Genomic DNA, 22,137 nt, shown 5'->3' with positions numbered 1-22,137 from the left:
TTTTATTCGGATGTTTGTTACCGTTATATCATGTTAAAAATGCATTTCTGTTTTTAAATTACCATTTAATTACTTAAAATTATAAATAAAAAGTACAAAAATTTACCCGCGAAAAGCTTGTGAGCGAAACGCTCGAAACGCCACGTGACGTCATGCGTTCGACAGATTAGTGTCATTAGTAGCAAACGTCAGTTGGGCCAGGCCTCCTTCACTCGCTCAAGGCCACGCGCTATATGCCTACCGCTCGGCGTATCGTCGACGATAAAACCGACAGAGGGCCGCCGAACGCCCGCCTGAGCGATCGCACCGCACGTTTCCCGCGCCTACGCTTCGAAATGCCGAAATCACGTAATTATTGTGCAGTAGATGGGTGTAAAACTCAAAAAACAAAGGAAAATTTGTTGTTTTTTTTCATTTCCGAGAGACGAAGAAAGGTGAGTAGTATTTTAAATCTATCTTTATGAATTTTGTCATCATTTATTTCTTTGAACATAAGTAGGTAAATCGTAAATTAAGGAGTTTATTGAGTCAGGTATTATAAGTGTTGTTTTTAAATATTTGATTGACTAATAAAAAATATGGTTGATTCGCAAAATTCGTTTTATTACAATAATAACATAAGTAACAGTACAACCCTAGCGCATTCTTACGATGACGCGTTGGCACGTGACTCGCACGGCGAGCAAGGCAGTCTCGACTCTTTGTGCGCGTACTTATGGTACATTTCTTCTCGTCCTGAGCAGCAGGTATTATTATTAAGATTTTGTAGGCTATTATAGCGTAGGTATTTTCGCTTTTGAATGGGAATGAGGGATCTGTTACGTAGTAACTATTTATTAATCTGTGGTTGGGCCGCCCAACGTGTGACGTCATCACGCTCTGTCGAATTCGCGCCAAAAATTGTGAGCGTTTCAACCGCTCAAAAATTTTCAACATTTTATATATTTTTTAATAAAATAATGTTAAGGTTTACAAAAGTATTTTTATCATTTCCGGTGTTCCAACGATATAAATTATGAATCCAAAAATAAAAATAAATTCATGCATGGAGCTAATTTTGGTATTTTAATCCTTTTCTGGTTATACGAGTAAGTAAGCGAGTGGCTAGCCTTCACATTGTCGCCGGTCATTAGTAGGGGATATTACTGCAATGTTCTGCCACCAGAGTGCAGCACTAGCCCCTTTAGTAAACCATGGAGTAACTTATACATACTGTGCCTATAACAGTTTTTTGACAAGTTTCCAGAGATAATAGAATACGACATTGATGCATCAAGGCGGTCTGTTTACAGAGGACCTACCGGGAAACGCGAATCCGAAATTTCGGTATCTGCTTCTTTATCGCTCGAATATGCAAGAGTGGCAGACATGCTAGATAGCTAAATTTGACAGAGATGTTATATAGCGAAATTTCGATTTTCTTGTTTCACGATAGACCCTCAGATTGTGGCCGTGGCGCCCCCTACGCAGTTTCGCGTAATATTCCCTATTCACTGTGCAATATCTTTCCCAACCGCCTGAGATAAGCAGCAAATTATGGCATTTACAATGAAAAGGGACCTTATTGTCGATGACGCTTATGCCGCACGGCATTGTATTTAATTTTATTATTTAATTGTATTACTAACAAATTATATGGGCATTTGCCTGAAATAAATAATTGAATTGAATTGAATTTATATCGGAGCATCGTTTATAATAGCGTAAGCGCCATCGACAATAAGGTACCTTTTTATATAAAATACCACAATTAATATTTCGTTGCAACATACAGTGAGGTGCTGTACAAGGCTATATTGTAAGTATATCAAAACATATTATTCAATTCAGTACGTAACTACGTATTAGTTAATTTCCTATTTTATATACTAACTTTACGGGCCTGATTTAGTTAAATGTGACGTTTTCAACCAAAAGGTACCACATTGTCGCTTGTCGATAAAGTTGATTTCTAATTGAAGCTATACGGAAATAGCGCCTTACTGACAAGCGGCAATAAGTACCCTTTTGGTTGAAACTGGCACAAATTATGTTTTATCCCTTTTATACAAATACATAAGTCAAAATGAGTGATAAGGACAAACGATTCATAGCTAATTCAGGCCAGTAACGCGTTTATGAATAACGTCATAATTCTTAACTAACATCAACATACCCTTAAATGTAAAATTTGAGAACCGTTTCTCAAAAGCTTGTAACTTGTAATACAAGCGGATGTCACTTTTTGACAGCTTTTGTTATAGACTTCCACTTGTATTACAAGTTACAAGCTTTTGAGAAACGGGCCCTAGCTACCATCAACATTATTATTAAAGTTACAGCAGGAGCTCGTTTCTCAAAAGCTTGTAACTTGTAATACAAGCGGATGTCACTTTTTGACAGCTTTTGTTATAAAGAGACATCCACTTGTATTACAAGTTACAAGCTTTTGAGAAACGGGCCCCAGATATGACACATTTGTATAATTATGGCATTATATTATGCTCAGATCATGTTATTATGTTCCCACTAACTAAGCTAATGGAATATGAATAATGGCACTAAATGTAAAGAAATAAAGATATAATTATTACTATTTATTACAAATTATGGCTTAACTTCGTAAGACCCGGAGCAATTTTTGGTTTTTGATAAACTTTCTTTTATTTCAAATAAGAGTTAAAAGTCGACGAAATTTGTATTTGTACAAGGACGCGGGAACTTACGAGGTTAATTTTGTTTCTTTTTACATTAATTTCATGTTTCAGGTTTCCGTACCCAAAGGGTAAAAACGGGACCCTATTACTAAGACTCCGCTGTCCGTCTGTCTGTCACCAGGCTGTATCTCATGAACCGTGATAGATTTAGATTGAAATTTTCACAGATGATGTATTTATGTTGCCGCTATAACAACAAATACTAAAAACAGAATAATATAAATATTTAAATGGGGCTCCCATACAACAAACGTGATTTTTTTTGCCGTTTTTTTTCCGTAATGGTACGGAACTCTTCGTGCGCGAGTCCGACTCGCACTTGGCCGGTTTTTTAAGATATTTGTGCACCCAACACGCATGTTTCTTTTAAAATCAAAGCATGATTAAATAATTAAGCTAAAAGTCCTCTAGCACAATATTCGTTGTGAAATGTTATCCAAGTCGTACAGTCGCCGTCAGATATATCGGAGCGGACGAGGTGCTCAAAAATATCTGAACACGCACTCTAACGCCCTGACAATAGAGGCGTGTACAGATATTTCTGAGCGCCTCGGCCGCTCCGATATATCAGATGGCGACTGTACAATAAGAAATGAGCCCTTGTATCAAATATGACACATACTATTTCATTTTTCACATATACGTGAATTCGAAGTCGAAATTATATTCATGCATTAAGTTGGCGCGAATGTAACTTTTATTCTACCTCTCTCCGCTTATTGCAAAGCCGGTAAAATTATATGCACTTTTAAAAATATTTTTTCCATACATACATATGATTTTTTACACAACACTAATTCTATTCATTATATGTACCTCTTTAAAACATCTGAATGCGCTAGCTGATGATATACAGGGTGGAATAATATAATAGGCCCTGATCGATAATAATATTGAATCGTTTAATTTTATTCCTACCGATTTCTGCAGATATTCGAACTATTTTTCGTGTTAAATATTATAAGCTACCCAACATCAATCAATAGGGATATATACATGCAATAGTTCTTCTTCTTCTTTTAAAATTATGGCTTCAGCCCAGTGGGACTATTTCGCCAGTATCAAGGTATTAAGAGGTTTAAAAACGACAAAAATTGTACGGTTGTACAAGACAGTGTACGGTGATTTGTTAGCTTTTGTAAATCGATAGCTAGACTTTACAAGAAGCACGTGGACTACCGGCCGTTGACTCCAAGATGGTTAAACGCGCTTCAAAATTAATTCTCCATTTACTGCACACTACCACATTAGTTTACTGTATAATAAGCTATCGATATTACACTTTAAACAATATTAATGAGCAAAAAACAAAGTAATTAATCACGATGGTAACTATCAAGATGGCGCTCGAACCGGAAGACCTCCATGCAATAGTTATTGTGCTAGATGAAGACATTGATGCCTAAATTAGCCCCCTGAGACCCAGAAGCATTTGTTTTGTTTTTGAATTTGGAACCCTTAGTTACTCAACAAAAGTTCACAATAGATTTTGGAATATGTACAAAAATTTGTACGCTGGGTCTTAGGTTAAAAGGATTCACTAGGGGTTTACACCATAACACCAACACGGAATCTTATAGGTAACATTAATAAAAATTGTTTTGGCAAAAATTTCATTTTTGGTACAAGCTTTTATCGCTGACTGTACATTTCTTTCCACAGGCAACTAATACTCATCGAGACAATTCCAAAAACCCCAAACACAATAAGTTTTCGGTGTTTTATCACAGTGTTCCTATGGCCACCTTTTGTCTCCATCATCAGATCAGCTCGATGGTACCATAATATTGCATTGTCACCCGACTTACATATGTATGCAGATTTTCAGCTTCATTGGAAATCGGGAAGTGGGTCAAATTCTGTCAGTAGCAAAAGGCGCGATATTCAAATTTCGTATAGAAGGATTACCCTTCGCGCCTATTTTTAAATTTGCCGCTTTTTTTCTGACGTAAATGGCTTAACTATAGTCAAAACAGTGGCGGATTTGCTCTAAGGCCCATTAGGCCCGGGCCTAGGGCGGAAGCCGATGGTCCTGGGTTCGAATCCGGGTTAGTTTTTCTTCGAAGTGGATTGCCCCGGCGCCTGCCGTTTCGGGCCGGCTTGAGTCTTCCGTTCCTGTCGCTGCCGCGACTCGGTCTTCTTCTCCTGCCACGGCTTAGGCCTCTCAGGCTTCCGGGTCTCTTTAGGCTTCTCTTGACGCTTAAGTTTGACGGGAGGCGGCGGTCGAATGTTTAAATCTTGCGGACGTTGGGCGGTTTGAGTTGTGGGTGTTTGCGACTCCGTGATTGGTTGGGTGTATGGCCGCGAGGGTGTTTGGTCTCACAAGGGCCTCCTGGCCTTGACCATGTCCTCGGTGGCCTGCCACAGTTTGGTCTCGACCTCTTTGTCGAAGGGATATTTGGATGTATATTCGACGCAGTCGCGGTAGAACTTGCCGGTTTTGCCCTCTATACTGTAGTCGGATGCGCAGAATACGACCGTCTCTGAACCCTGGAAATAAAGATTGAAACGTTTTTATTATTTAACTAGCTAGGGAATAAATCAAATTATTTTTAGTATATATGATATCTATTTCATTTTATAATTTCTTTTATTGTTTGCCAGAATCAACAAGTAGAGTGAAACCTCTGGATTTTTCAGCGTCAATGAATGAATGAATGAATATTCTTTAATTCAGACCATGTCCATATACAATTAAATTACATGTAAAATTAATATTAAATTATATAATAAATTTCATGTGTTAGTAGCAGTAAGCCTTACAACTAAGGTTAGTATATATACATAGCATTCTATTTTATTTTTTTACATACAGTAAATTGGCTTGCCTGTCAGCACATATATCATATGGCAATGGTTCATGTACTGACAGTCAAACCTTGACGCAAATGCCCTCAGGACGCTGTTCGTGCTGCCCCGCACCCTACGTGCCAGGGATGTGCACCGCTTCCGCATAGTGGTGTAAAAACAGTCAATGATAAATATGAGAAGCGTTTCCACGGGTTGTCCCGTACAAACGCATTCTAGATAGTGTATTAGAATTTAAAACTCTTTTTTCGGGGGCTTATGATTATTATCATTATTTCAGAAAAAGAAACTCATATAAGGCCTGATTCGTAACGATTTTGGCCAATTCAAAATCCTATTAATGGTACCGAAGCCGGCTGAATCAAGATATGTTTTTCTATGATTTATTGAAAATTTGTTTAAAAATTATAATTTATTTGTAAATTAATATTGTCTTCGGTTACCGCGATAGTTACTCAATCTTCTCGGGTCCGAGGTGTAGGGTTGGAACCGGCGTAGTTTTTATCGCGTATATATATGTATCTTTACTTGAAAATAGTTGTATTGTATAACTAGCCTTATGAACCGATTTTGCATGTACAACCAGCCTTAAAGTCTATAGTCTATGATGGTTCATTATTTTTAGTATGTGGGTATTTTTGCACTTTGTAGTTTTCCTCAGTCACCCGTTGACCACAAACGCTGTAAAGGGTTCGAAACGTCGGGATGTATTATAAATTACGCGATATAATCCGTTTTCATAGTTTTATTTTATTTGTAAATTCATAATTTCTCCCCGCTCCTGTCTTAAGTTTTGTTGTATGCCCTCCGCCATACATTTTAATTTTATTAATTTACATTCGACAATGTCTTTTGCTTTTCGATAAGATTTGCGACCCACTGACCTGTCCATTTTCGTCAAAACATTACACAATACCCACGATTCTGCGTCAAAGGTTCACGTGAGTGGGGTGTGTTTGTTTAATAAACAAATAGATAGGCCAGTCTGGGGTGAGAATGGCTCGGTGGGCAACAGACCGACGATATCGCTGCTGATCGTAGTCTGGGATATTGCTTCTTCAACCACGTGATAGTTGGTTACTAGCTGGTGAAACGTGCTGTACCTCTAGCGACGTTTATTGATGCAAGAAGATAAATGTTGAGGATAACAGATCCAATAACCAAATTTCTTGACAGCCTAATAGCCAAAGCAAACACTTACCTACAACAAAGATATATATAACTCCGTAATAGATGGATACAGTCTAAGGAAAAAACGTGCCTCGAAAATCAAGAAAATTTGATTCACGTTCAGAGGGCGCTACTAGCTTTGGCCTACTGTCGTATAGATGGCGTTGACGGTTTCGTTAGTTTTTTTACAATTTTAACGCATATCAGTGAAAGAACATGGGTCAAAATCATAAAAATAATTAATGCAAATAAAAAAAATCATTTATCCATATTTAAATACATTCTATCGTATTTTTATAAATCTTCATTTTTAGTTTTAAAGTGTGTCGACAGATGGCAGTGAATTTACTGTGGTTACAAAATTTACTATGACAGTACCGCTCTATTATAAGTTACTCTATGTCTACAACAATGGTCTGCGGTGGTAAGGCCATAGCCATTTTAGAAGCAATTCATTATATTTCGAGGTTCGAGATGACAATTGGAAAAGTAAAAATGTACCAGGATTACAGATGCAACGAAAAGTCACGTGATCATTTCCATTCATTATTTCAGTTTCTTTTAGCGTTTATTTCTACCAAATTTTATTACTTGGTTTGGCCCCCTGGTGTTGGAATAAAATGGTATAGAATCTTTCATAATACAGTTACAGTGAAGTGTTTATGCTAGTTAGCATTTATTAAATCACATTTACAATCGGGTCTAGTTAGCATTTTCTGCCAATAGGTATTTCTGCTAACGGATTTTTAGGACTTTAAAGGGGCGATGAGGCTTAAATCTTGTATTTTTTTTATCTGTACAGTTAAAGGGATATAGAACGTTTCGGATCCTCACCTCAGATATTAACTTTCATCATGATTAGAACAAATTTTCTGTCTGACGTACCATTTTCAAACTACAAGGAAAAAACGGAAAAAAAAGCAAAATTTTATGCACACAAGAGACATTTAGGACCAAATTAAGGTATTAAAACGATTACCAGCTTGCTGAGAATTAATTCTTCGAAAAAATCTAATTTGTTTGGCCTATCCGTTTGCGTTTCTCCGCTCAGCCTTGATATGCTAAGTATAGTAATTACTACACGAGTTACTTATTATTGACTGCATTATTTATTATAAAATTGGACCTTTAATAGATATAGGGACAGGATGGTTCATGTACGAAATTTTTCTACTTCTCTCTTCTTGACTAATAATTAAGGGTTGAAATAAATGTACGTAATAAGAGTACTTGCCTGCTGAGATGACCTCATGAACAGCAAAGCGATCGGCGCCATCAGAATGAAGTGATACCATCTCAGTGAATCTCTGAAACAACATTTAATAAATCTAGAAAATCTGATTATATACAAGATACAAGGTTACCCGACAAATTATAACCACACATTCCTAAGGTCATATGAAGCAAAACATGTTATATGACTTTATGTAAAATTCGGCAAAAAAAAATATTTCCTTTATTTATTTGTTTTTTGCAGTCGCCATCAGATATATCGGAGCGGCCGAGGTGCTCACAAATATCTGAACACGCCACTATTGTCAAGGCGCTAGGTGCGTGTTCAGATATTTTTGAGCACCACGGCCGCTCCCATATATCTGATGGCGACTGTGCATTTGACAAGTTATTTCTTTTTACACCTTGGCGAATTAAATAAACTACAACAAATAAGTAGTTTTTTTTTAATTTACATTTTTTGCATGTTTCCTCTAAAACTTTGACGTCCGTCAAACCAAGTCACATGGTGGCAGCGTCGCAGCCAAAAAGACGTTTTTCACCGAGTTATCTTATCACACATATATTTTCACGAGAATCGTCATTGAATGAATGAATGAATATATGTATTTCAGACACCAGTGCCCTGTTTATCAAACGCTTGTAGCTTGTAATACAAGTGGAAGTCCCTTTTTGACAGCTTCCACTTGTATTACAAGCTACAAGTTTTTGATAAACGGGCCACAGTGCCCTGGTTATCAAAAGCTTGTAGCTTGTAATACAAGCGGAACTCACTTTTTGACAGCTTTTGTTAGACAGGGACTTCCACTTGTATTACAAGCTACAAGCATTTGATAAACAGGGCACTGGTATCCATGTTTACATATGTTATCATTACTTGTATCTCTAAAAATACAAGACCGGATTCAGAAAACTTTTATTAACATTTTAGTCACTAATTGCGGTCAGGAATACACCTTAAAAAAATCTGCCGGGTTAGTCGTTTCTCATCCTGTATATATCCTGACATGCCGAAAAAAAATTGAACTTTTTACCGACATTCGTCATATCCAAAATCATTAATACAAGCAAGCAAATATAAACCTTAAATACTTGAAAGCATGAAGGTTTTTTTAAAATAATACTGATCGGCGATTGGCCCTAGTCACACCTGACGGAAAGTGAAGACAGAGCCTAAGATGGTTACTTTGACCACATAATAAGTAATAGTACTACCGTACAGACAGGAAACCGAAGTTTGACAGCGGTTCAGGGACGATTCATGCTGTCCCATTCTTATGTATGGTACTACCCCTTTCAGCTATTTAGGGTTGTCAAAATTCAAGTAATTATCTTATCTGTGGTCGTACATACGCAAATGGACGTCAAGTTGTGTCAACTCTAATAATTGCTCGGAGCAATGCTGAGCCGAACGGAGCCGAGAATACCCGAGAGGATATTCGCATCCTGGCTTTGACACCGTACGCCATAAAACACAAGTGACCGTTATGGGTCTCTATTGTTTGACATAATTATTGAGTCATAATGTAATGATTGTTATATTATCATTAGTCATAATTTGGTTTTTTTAAGAAACGCGTAACTTTTCAGGATTGCCATAAAACAAACCTAACCTAACCTATCTATAGGATAACACGAGGAAAATCCTGAAAAGTTAACTGTTTCATAATGATGACTAATGATAATATGACAATCATTACATTATGACTTTCAATAATTATATCAAACAAAGGGACCCCGACCGCTATACATACAAGTATGACAACTCACAATAAGTTATTTGGCTGAAACTTGTAATCCTTCAAGCTGTTGCATGCACTTAAAACGACCTTTCTTTTTTAGATAAATATTAGCCTTGATGTAAATGTAAATAAGTATATAATATCATTTAGTAGTCTTAACGTGTACGTAACTCACAGACTAGCGATAAAAAGGTCGGCATTTATCAGTTGAACTATGGACTCAGATACTGTGGCATTTTAAATTATCACCGCAATATAGGAATTAGCATAGAGTAACTTATACTAGAGCGTTACTGTCATAGTAAATTTTGTAACCCCAGTAAATTCACTGCCATCTGTCGACACACTTTAAAACTAAAAATGAAGATTTATAAAAATACGATAAAATGTATTTAAATATGGATAAATGATTTTTTTTTATTTGCATTATTTATTTTTATGATTTTGACCTATGTTTTTTCACTGATATGTGTTAAAATTGTTAAATAACAAACGAAACCGTCAACGCCATCTATACGACAGTAGGCCAAAGCTAGTAGCGCCCTCTGAACGAGAATCAAATTTTCTTGATTTTCGAGGCACGTTTTTTCCTTAGACTGTATCCATCTATTACGGAGTTATATCTATCTTTGGAATTAGTAAATAAGGTGCAGCGGGGCAATTTCGACTGATAATTTAGAAAGTACAACTTTGACTACCAAAAACTACCATCTACAGTACTGACAATTGATTGCCTTCATACTGTAGATTAGTAAAAATAAAACCAAGATAAGGTTTTATTCTAACTATTAATAATAAGTTTCGTTACAGTGAACTTGCTCTGCTAAACCTGAGCTCCTGTGGTTAGGCATAGCGTAAGGAATCTAAATTGAACCCGTTTATTTATGTAGCTACGTTAGTTTTTGCAAAAAAATACTAACTAGATTTTAGCGGGGTAATTTAACTGGTCTCCATAGTAAATAGTGATGGGACTAGTGTCTATTAAAAAACAGTCGATAATGTGTCTAAAGGTTTACACATCTTTATTTATTTTTATCTGCGATAAAACCTGATATTACTATAGCAGAGTATAATTTAATGTAAAATTTGACGCGTAATACAATAAAGACTTATGAAAGAATAAAATATAGTTAGACAGGGTCAGTATTTTAAAATGAGGTATTTATATTGATAAAAACCTCGAATACACATCTAGTGATGTGTTTGTTCAATTTAATATAAAATATGAAGGGGTAATTTCAACTACCAAAAAGATATCTCAATTTTAGTGGGGTTATTTAAACTAACGCCAAAATACTAATAAAACGTAAACTACATTAGATTATGTGACACACAAACATAAACTAGGCTATAAGAATGATACTCACCTTTGAAAAATTTATAATAACACATTAGAAACCACTATTTTTATAGAATATTTGAGAAGCCAACTCGCACGCGCACACAAGGAATTTTGGCGAAAACAAAATGGCCGCGATCATAGAGCATTCGGTCTATGAAAGCCACCCATGGTGAAATTATGAACAAGCTTTTCCGCTATCTGAACATAAGTGACATTGTAGTTAATAATATAAAACATGGAAGATATTTCGATTAGTTGAAATTTCCCGCAGTCGGGATTGCCCCGCTACACCTTACATGATTTTTACGCTTGCATATACGAATGCTGTTCAGCAAAAATGTGTCAACCCAAATTAATTTTGCAATAAAATGTCAACTTTATGCGTCATTTTTTGATTTAACATCTTATTGCAAAATTAATGTGGATTAACACATTATTGCTTATCCTTTTACCATAATCCAGCTAAAACTGGGAAAATGGAAATTAGATAAATTGAAAGCAGTTTGGAAGTAATAAGTTTTAATTACAGAATACATGGATGTTATTTAATTATATTAATTTCCCAACAAAATATATAGCTTCCTTTTAGTATCCCCGAATTTATATCACCTGATGCTCTGCCGCGAAAATAGAATATCGTAATTTCTTTATCTGCCTCTATCACTCGAATATGCAATGCAAGAGCGATGAGGCAGATAAATAAATATCGCTTGAATATTTATGCAAGAGCGATGGTATGGAACCAGAGGGCCTACCGCGAACCACGTTCGACGTGTTGCTTCCCTGTCACACTTACGTACGAATTTACAAGTGCGACGGAGAGGCAACACGTCGAACGTGGTTCGCAGAAGGTCACGAAAAAAACCACCAATGAGACGGAAGGAACAGGTTAATGCAGCAGTGGATTGGTGGCTCACGAATGTGCCAGGAAGGCACCCAACAGACGAGTGGCAGCATGTTGTGAAGGTAGTCACCAATGAGGGCTACCGTTTTTGTGCTCACCAGTTGGCGCCACTGTAGATGTAGGTCCAGAAAAACTGATCTCAAAATTCTTTTATGCTTATTTTTATAAAATCAATACGTTCTAATATGCACAAAAGTATTTTAACGTCTAAATGTGCCATTTTTTTCAACCTGTTTAATTTTGAGTTTATTTTAGTTGGCACTTTTTTTAAACCACTAACATTTATTGAGCTATATCTATTGTTTAAATAAATAAATACATATTATAGGACATTCTTACACAGATTGACTAAGTCCCACAGTAAGCTCAAGAAGGCTTGTGTTGTGGGTACTCAGACGATATATATAATATACAAATACATAAATACATAGAAAACACCCAAGACTCAGGAACAAATATCTGTGCTCATCGCACAAATAAATGCCTTTACCGGGATTCGAACCCAGGACCATCGGCTTCACAGGCAGGGTCACTACCCACTAGGCCAGACCGGTCGTGTTTATCATGATTAATCAAAGATGGACAAAGATTTAACACAATTATGAATAAGGAGTGATAATTCCCGATAAAAAAGCTTGAAACCCAAAACTATGCATTTGACATTTTGAAAGACCTCCATCTACACCAGCGCCCTCTTTGCTGAAATGGCAAGGGACATCCCACAAAAAGGTGCAGGTACACTGCCGGGGACGTGCCGCGTATACAGCCAGTGGCCACCTTAATAACTTGCAATGTGTGTATTATATACCGTTGAATTATCAAACGATATCATGCCAAATATCAGCTTCTTAGCTCTATAGGTGTTATAAAGATAGCGTAACAACACTTAAATATAAATGCCCCATTATTTACGTACAAAGTGAAAGAGAATGTCACCTGAACAAATTAGTATAGCAGAAACCCGGGCACACGGTGTGCACGTCAACTCCTGAATCCTTAAGCTTGTCGGCCAAGGCGCGACCGAAGTACGCATTCATGAGCTTGGAGTTGCAGTAGCCAGGGTTGTTTCGACCTTTCAGTTTACCCTGGAAAAGTAACGTACATTAATTACGTAATGTAGGTCAGGAAAACGATACTCGTAACGTATTGGGACCGTGTACGATGACAGCGCCACGCGGTTGCGACTATAGGTTTGTATTTTGTCAAAACTATTAAGTAAATCGTAATAATTTCAGTGAAAACTACTGAACGGATTTTAATGCGGTTTTCACCTATGAATAGAGTGATTCTTGAGGAAGGTTAAGGCGTATATTTTGTTAAGGTTTTGTGTAAATTGATTGAAATATGACAATATTTGGTAATGAATTCAGAAAAAAATCACGCTGGCTTAGAGCTTTAATTAAAAACGTTGCCCAACCCGTTTGAGATATAACAAAACAATGTATGGTGGAAAGATCTCTCTTTCATTGCTCTACAAAAAAGTCCGCGATGGTGTATGTCTATCTTTTAAGGATAACTTACTATACCCATTCTTATCTTCTACAAAAAGATTTTATAGTATGTGGTATTTTGCAGCTATTTACACGAATACAGTATTAATAATTGCCTATCAAATTAAATACGTTATCAAATTAAGCATTTCATACAGATTACAAATGGTCCCTTACACCATACAATTTAAATGAATATCTCAGGAGTAATCGTAAATTAAAGTTCCATTTCGACCCATATAACTTGTATGAAATGTTAAAGACGCTAATCCGTTAGTTGTCAATTTTTACCACCTCATGCGCTGCAATCGTTTTACTTACCCCCACTATGTACTTCGCACGGTACCAATATGGGTGTCACTAGCCATTGGACAAAGCCGAAATGTACATAATATATGCATTAGGGTATTTAGAACCAGTATACAAAGTATCATAACAACCGGTGTAGCGGTTACGAAGAAATTAACAAATTACGATTTTTTACTTTGGAGCAGCCTGTATGTGTTAGTAGCTCCAGGTAATAAATAGTATGACCTTCTTCGACCTTTTTGATTTTTTTTATTTATGACACTTAAGATTCTGACTATTGACAAATGTCATCATTGCCGCATGTTTTCGAACAAATTCGCAAAAGCACTGCCAATGATTAATACAGTGTGTCTCTTTTTGTTGTCGATTATTGGAAATAACTTGTTTGAGAATTTTTTTTTCTTTTGTTCTTATTAAAAAAATATTAACGTTAGAGCATTCCTGAGAAGTAACCCTACGTGGGATTTCAGGACTAGTCCAATAGCTAAGGTCACCCTGTAATGCCCTGTATACAAAGCTGTGAAGGGAAATAGGCACATATTCGCGCTTGGAGTCCGTGGTTTCCGGGCATAAGAAACCGGGAGGGTATTAGAACGGGTATTTTGCTTCATCGTACCTCATGTTCGAACTGTAAGGTTGACAATATGCTTACCTGGACAGCCAATTCAGATTCCTGCTTTAAGTTCAAGTCATTAAAGTTGATATTTCCTTTCTCGTGAAGAGTGGAAGACACGATCACAATTCTGAAATAAAATGTAAATATAGACATCTTACGAGGTGAAAAGTAAAATTATACCTAAACTTATTAATATAAGAACTACGCTTCTGGCAATAACTGTACTGATAAAAATATGCTTCACAACAAAAAGATTAAATAATTTAAACAATTAAAAACTGTAATAGATGTCATATATTAAAGAAAAAGTGACGAAGCCCTCCAGTGGTGAAGGCCGGATTCGAACCGGCGTCTTTAGCTATCGCGGCTAACGCCATGAACCCCTAGGCCACCCCGCCACTTTTTTTTAATTTATATATAGTAGTGTGACTACTTTAAAAAACACAAATCAAAATATTTAATAAAATAATTTGATTTGTTCCCAAACTTGTTAATTTAAACAATGTTAAAAATAACATAGATTAATTTTTCTTCGCCTTGCATTGTAAAGATGTGACGATTTTAAATAACTGGGTAACATTCTTATGGGAGCAAAGCATAAAATTAGCGTCTTCCTTCTTTCAATTTCATCTTCTTGTTATTCAGGTCCGTTGCAACAAATTTATAAATATTTTTCAATGTCACTTTTCTGTAATGACAAAAAAAAAAAAAAAAAAAAAAAAAAAAAAGGAATACTTGACATTGTTTCCAAATTAACTGTAAAATTTACTTAAATAATATTGGAAGATTTGGAAGTATAAAAAAATATATCATGAAAATAGGATTTTTTACTGCCTAAATTCTTATAAAAACGTAACAACCTACGAAAAACATACAATAGTGTACTATAATTGTAATTTAGTATCATGTCTATTATTTCAAATCAAAGCTTTATATCTAAACCCATGTCATCCAGAAAAATAAACTTTTCTATGAGACAATCTTTGTCTCAGTGTACTAGTAGTCCATCATTCGGACTTTTTTGTTGATTTGTTGGTTTTGTTTGTTTGCTAGTGCTAAATGATAGTATCAGAATCAGGTCATTTATTTGCTTTTACGTATAAATACATGCAAATACAGTTATACATTATACTAAGAGTTATACATTATACTCTAAAGTACTTACATGCTAAGATTGCTTATTCTAAGGTTATGTATGTAAGTTATGCATATTAAGATGTCATTCAATAGGATTAATGAAAAAAAAAATCATTACAATAAATAGTGGCCCATGACAAACCAAGTATTCGGTCAAAATACAACAACAGTGAAAAATGACCGTGCTATAACATCATCAGCATATAAGCAGAATTTTTAGGACTGTAAGGTTAAGGTGGCAATGAGGCGTGAATTGGGGATTTCTACGTGGTCCGTTAATTAACAAACATACCTGCTTGGAGCCGCCCGTTTCAAATGATCCAACAGCAGATTAGTAAGATGGAAGTGGCCAACATGGTTAACACCGATGTTTATCTCGAATCCCTCCTTTGTCTTCAGACCGAGGTTCAATGGAGTCGCAACACCTGCATTGTTGATCAGCACGTCAATCTTGTAGAAGCCGGCTTTCACTACTTCTACGAAGTTCTCAATGGATTCAAAGGACGCTAGATCCAACTGCATGGGGATCTGTAGAACATAATGAGTATTAATCTTTCGAGACCCGTCGGCTCCCTGGGTAGCCAGCTATATATAACCTATTATAAATACACCATAGTGTATGTTATTGTGTGTTGTCATATTTGTCCGGGTCTCGAAAGGATAAATAACTCTGTAATACAGATGTATGTATGTAAACACTTTATTGCACATAAGACAGGTTAAGATATACAATTAAACAGAAAGTATACAATGTACAAAGGCGAACTTATCCCTGTAAGGGATCTCTTCCAGTCAACCTTTGAGCGACTGAGAGTAGACAATTAAAAATGACAGACAAACGAACACTATGTACAGAAAAGTGAAATTGTAGATGTAACTTCATCAGTAACAACGACATTCTGGGCGTGATTGCTAACAGTTTATAATGGGGGAGATTGCGAGACACTGGAATAGTTTGCATGTAATGAATTGACAGATTTTTAACTATTATTAATATTTATTTTGTGTTTGTTAGTAATTAAATGTACCTTTTTATTTGTATTACTGAAATTATTTAATTTTTATTTTAATAACTTTTTAGTGTTCCTATTTATTGTTATTTTAACTGTGTACATAATTTTAATGTAATATGGATCATTTGTTATCTGCAATAAAGAAATGAACATGAATTAAATATACACAAACCAAGCCAGCAAAGCTTGTAAACGTTTTGTAAAAACAGTTCCTTACCAGTTCGCCGCCGGTCGGCTGCGCCTTCCTTATTTGCGTGATCGCTTCCTTGGCCTTCGCGATGTCCCTGCATGCGAAGATCACCCTAGCCTTCCGCCTCACCAGCGCCTTGGCCGTCTCCAACCCTATCCCGCTGTTCGCACCCGTAATTAGAAACGTTTTACCCCTCAAACAAGTGTTACTTAAGCATTTTCCCCATTTACTGGACCTCCATTTACGTATCAGTCCAATAGCCAAAACCACACCCACGGGCACCGCTGCCGCGTATACCATTTGCTGCGAAACCATCGCGAGTACGAATACTTAGCTGGTTTCGGTATGAATAGCTTTTTATTTCAATTTTCAGTTATCTCAAGCACCGCAGCGGAGACACGGCTCTTGCCTGAGAAAAATATAAATGTCAAAAGTGACATTCGGCCAAAGGTCAAAGACTTTTCGTTCGGAAACCTGCTAGTTTACATTCGCGGCTCGTGGCTCGGCTCGTGGCCTCGCGGCTCGTCTCGTGTCTCGCTTCGAGTTCGTAAGTCGTAAGCTCGTCGAGCTAATGATTAAACATTCGCCTCGTGGCTCGTCCCGTGTCTCGGCCACAGCTCGTACGTTCGTCGATCTAATTTTAGTTACAAACGGCACACAAAGGTTTGTAACCGAATGACAGCCGAATGCGAATGTAAACAGCAAGCGCGCGTCCCGCGCGAGCACTTTGCATTTGCGAGCCCCAATGATATTACATCGTGCCCTGCCCAAAAAACTGCTCCTCCACGCGAGACGAGCCCAGCCCACCGATTACACTCGCGTCTCGTGGCTCGGTTCGCGGCTCGGCTCGTGGCTCGCACGTGAATGTAAACATGTTACGATTATTATATAATTAGCAGATGGCGCCAGCATAGCTTGCCCTGTCAATCCCTAGAATTGTGTCAAATTTTCGTTTTTTTAATGCCCTGGATGACAGCCCTTTAAGCCAAATCTCATAGAAAAAGGGTCCCAATGGACAGGAACCAAAAACTGAACTGAACATAGAAAATGGCGCCATCTCTGCAAATCTTTGACAGTTGCCAACCCCATTTCATGTTTGTGTCCACACCACACAACTAAATTGTCAATTTAATCAGGTTGTGCGAAAAATTGTCCAGTCTAGATGGACATTTAAGTTGAGTCCATTGATTAGTTCTCTGGAACTTGGTAACGACTAATAAATTTATTTCAATTATTGTATTTGTAAAAAAAACTATTTTGCAACAAAAACAAAATCCTACCTACTGATAATATATAGTTGGTCAAACCAAATTGTCAGTAAATAAGAACAAAAATAACTATACTCATCCTTTTCTTTTGGGTGCTAGTACTAGTCTAAAACAAAGATAGTATGATTCTCTCTGTCTATGTTTGAAATGAGACAGTCCTTTGACAAACTATACCTAAGTATATAGTGCAACATAAAATAGTAGAAATAAAATAATAGGGGGTATTACTGCAATGTTCTGCCACCAGAGTGCAGCACTAGACTTTTTAGTAAACCATAGAGTAACTTATACATACTATACCTTAAACTATATACTATCATTATTATTACTAGGTACGGTCATCTGGCAGCTTTTCATCGGTAGAGGATAGGTAGAGGTAAGAGTAGCATTAGTCGCTTGAAGTTTGAATTAGTCGCTTCGGTCGCAATAACGTCGCTTAATAATTGTAGGAAGTTACAAAATGAAACACGAAATCTAGCTGGGGCCATTTAATTTAAGTACATATAGGGACAACTAGATAAAAAATCTTTATTTCCAGATTACGAAAAACAATTTGATATGGCAACATTACGAATAAGTACAATACAATTATCTCTCCATATTATAATGATGTGTCCATGAGTATATTAATTTCATTAAGAGAAAGATTATTTTAAAAATTATGAAAAATGACAAATTATATTAGATTACAATAGAATGTTAGATTTCAAGAATATTAAATTCAATAGATATATTGTCGTCTCGTCTTGTGTTGAGGCAAGAGGCGAGAAATATGACCTAGTCTAGATCCTAGACTAACGTTAAGCGCTTATTACATCTACTAGACATGCGCGAAACAGTGCTTCAAAAAGTAATGCTATATCACATTACTTTTTCGAAAACGTAATATTACACCGAGATATCACATTACTCGGTACATCGCCAGAGCGTGAACAGCGCTCGGGCGCGCGAAATGGCACCAACTGAGTGCGAGTGGGATAACAAATACTCGTAATGATGGCATGGCGAACAAACATAACATTATCACAAATGGCATTATACGTTACGCGCACTGTGTATATACATGAACTGACCATTCATATCGGCGCGTCAATCTATATTGAATCGCTCGGTCGTTCGGGCTCGCGTAATGAGTGATGTTTGAAGTAATGGTTGATTTCTCGGAGTGATACGTAATGCCATATTACGCATTCGAGATATCTCGTTTGTGATATTACGAGCACCTACACATGTCTAACGGTGGCCGGGCACTTTTTGTAAGGAGGCTTTCCTACAAAAAGTGCCCGGCCGCCGTGATGCCATAAGCGCTTTACGTTGGTATAGGTGAAAAAGTTAGTTGAAGCCCCTTTATGGAGTTGTGTACAGTTTACAAAAATGCAAATTTTGTGAAAATAAATTATTAGGTTGGCAAAATGAACTACAATCTTATTTCACAACATACAACAATATACAAAGACTAGAAATAATGTACCTAAACTAATTAAATTAAATTGTAATATTACAAAATTAGAACTAGTTAAACCAAAAAATGGCAAAATTAGATAGTTTTGATAGAGATGCCATAGGGAACACTAACTTCACCAACGGGTGCCCAACTTAGTTCAAGTAAAATATTAAATTAATATTTTTACCAAGAAAAATATATCCATTGGATTCACAATGGAAAAAATATCCATTGGATTCACAATTAATGAATATAGCTGCGTAAAATAAGTTTTGAAGTAAAACAACAAAAACTGTAAAAATAATCTGACTTCTCCACCTGTCCCCAACTTCGCCTAGTAATTTTTTTGACTAAGTCTTATATGTTGAATTAAGTACTTAACGGCCATGATTGTACAAGTTAGGTATACTAAAATTATGATGTAATGTTAGTTGCGGCGAAGTTATGTAAGTACTAAAGGCGAATTTAGGGGACGTATTTTTGCCAACCCTTATTTTCAATCAATGTAACATTGATGAAATGAAATGAAATAACAACAATGAAACAACGAGGTTTGTTCATAAAACTCCTTAGCTAAATAAATGTGCAATTCACAATCAAAAGAGTACTTATTTGTCGGTTGTCAATAAGGCGCTATTTACATATAGCTTCAATTTGAAATCAACCTTATTGACAAGCGACAATGTGGTACATTTTGGTTGAAAATGTCACAAATAATGAATCTGCAAACCTTCTCATATTACAAATTTCAAATATGGAACGTCTATCAAATCAATACACATTACTCATACACATTACTCACACAAAAGCAAAAGGGGCTTTAGATAAATTTTTAGGGTTCCGTACCCAAAGGGTAAAAACGGGACCCTATTACTAAGACTTCGCTGTCCGTCTGTCCTTCTATCTGTCTGTCACCAGGCCGAACCGTGATAACTAGACAGTTAAAATTTTCACTGATGATGTATCTCTTCTCTGCTGCCGCTATAACAACAAATACTAAAAACCGGCCAAGTGCGAGTCGGACTCGCACACGAAGGGTTCCGTACCATTATCTATAAAAACGGTCACCCATCCAAGTACTGACCCCGCCCGACGTTGCTTAACTTCGGTCAAAAATCACGTTTGTTGTATGGGAGCCCCACTTAAATCTCTATTTTATTCTGTTTTTAGTATTTGTTGTTATAGCGGCAACCGAAATACATCATCTGTGAAAATTTTACCTGTCTAGCTATCACGGTTCATGAGATATAGCCTGGCGACAGACGGACAGACGGACAGCGAAGTCTTAGTAATAGGGTCCCGTTTTTACCCTTTGGGTACGGAACCCTAAAAAGTACGGAACCCTCGGTGCGCGAGTCCGGCTCGCACTTGGCCGGTTTTTTATATTGCCGTGATGCAGTCTAGTTCTGGTGGATTCTCTTGAAAGCACCTGATGTTGAGCCACATTAAAAGAGAATCACCTGCTAAAAGAGATGGAAAACACTGCTTTGTGATGCTCTTGAAAGTAGTTCAACGTCATGTGACGTCATATTTCGTGTTAAAACACTATTGAAATACGCTACTAAAATACGAGACAAAGATGGCGAGAAATCCATTGGAAATGATATTCTTGGACAATATCAATGAGCGGGTCCTTATATTTTTAGGTGCAGTTTCATGCACAAACAAGCATAAATGAAGCATTAGTTGCAGTCTCCGCCATTTTGAATGTGTGACATACAGAGCCATCTGTCGCTTTAATATTTTCTGCTAAGATATTTTGCACTACTTTACACGTTTTACGCGGTTACCACACTGATACTAAATCACGTGCGAAACCGTATCCAATGTGAAGAGCGCCTTATTGTTTCTTGTCAATATTGCGAACTTAAGAAATAAAAAAAATCTTCACAAAATTAAGTCCACAAGAAGCCCCAAATTCGACGTGGTCTTGTAAGTATCTACTGCAGGGGGCCTACCGCAAAACTTGAAAAACGCTCGCTTGAAAACTTCTCTACCACTCTAGCATCTTCTCTACCACTCTAGCATCTTCTCTATCACTCTAGCATTACTATAAAGCTATAAAGAGATTGAATTCCGATTTTCGGTGTTCGCGGTAGGTCCTCAGGACAACCCTAACAGCATTTATACGTCATTATGACGTCTGCGACATCATTATGACGCCATAATTACGTCATTATGACGTCGCTGACGTCACTGTTACCTGGGAATATCCACTAGGTATTTGAGAAGATTTTACAAGATATTTAAATATTTTTTACAGTACATATGGTGCTACTTTTCTGCACTAGTGCGTAAATTAGCACATTTCGTAACTATGTCAATAATTTAAACTGCCATATGTACTGTAAAACGTTGTACGATACACGTGCGAATAGGTAATTCGCAACTCGTGTCGATTTAAAACTTTCCCTTCGGTCGTGTTTTAATTTATCGCCACTCGTTTCGAATTTCCTCTTTTTCGCACTTGTATCGTAAATAACTATTCTTAAACTGTACAAATATATTGGATAAAAAAAGCTGGGCACTTCAGTGTGTTAGACTAATCATATTATAAAACTATACAACAGCAAGATGAAATATAATAATTAATAATGAGGCTTTTTTTGTAAAACGAAAGCGCTACAGGGCAACCTTTTGTTTCTCGTACATAGGCAATTTATATATGTCGCAGGTATTTTGTAAGAATCCGCCGTTTACAAACAACGCCGCCATTCTATAAACGCGAAGCGGTTTGCAAATTGCCGAAGGCAATTTGTAAAAAGTCGGCATAAT

At 36.7% G+C, this 22,137-nt stretch overlaps 1 protein-coding gene across 1 annotated transcript; it reads right to left on the bottom strand.

Moving 5' to 3' along the window:
• Positions 1–2,293: 2,293 nt before the first annotated feature.
• Positions 2,294–17,049, bottom strand: LOC134755184 (retinol dehydrogenase 14-like). Its single transcript, XM_063691694.1, has 6 exons — positions 16,678–17,049; positions 15,740–15,975; positions 14,347–14,437; positions 12,832–12,980; positions 7,909–7,981; positions 2,294–5,186 (listed from the first exon to the last, which is right to left on the bottom strand). Exons 1-6 carry the CDS (start codon positions 16,963–16,965, stop codon positions 5,016–5,018), a joined length of 1,008 nt encoding a protein of 335 aa, XP_063547764.1. The 5' UTR covers positions 16,966–17,049; the 3' UTR covers positions 2,294–5,015.
• Positions 17,050–22,137: the final 5,088 nt, after the last annotated feature.

This window comes from Cydia strobilella, chromosome Z (genome assembly GCF_947568885.1).
Source record: "Cydia strobilella chromosome Z, ilCydStro3.1, whole genome shotgun sequence".
NCBI lineage: Eukaryota > Metazoa > Arthropoda > Insecta > Lepidoptera > Tortricidae > Cydia > Cydia strobilella.
This window is presented reverse-complemented; position numbering and strand designations above follow the sequence as displayed.

What these genes read in the sequence shown, in the direction of transcription:
- LOC134755184 (XM_063691694.1), bottom strand. Translation starts at nt 16,965, where the DNA reads ATGGTTTCGCAGCAAATGGTATACGCGGCAGCGGTGCCCGTGGGTGTG. An exon ending in AGCCGACCGGCGGCGAACTG is followed by an intron (nt 15,976 to 16,677) that starts GTAAGGAACTGT and finishes TATGTTCTACAG; the next exon opens with ATCCCCATGCAGTTGGATCT. An exon ending in AATCTGAATTGGCTGTCCAG is followed by an intron (nt 12,981 to 14,346) that starts GTAAGCATATTG and finishes TTACTTTTCCAG; the next exon opens with GGTAAACTGAAAGGTCGAAA.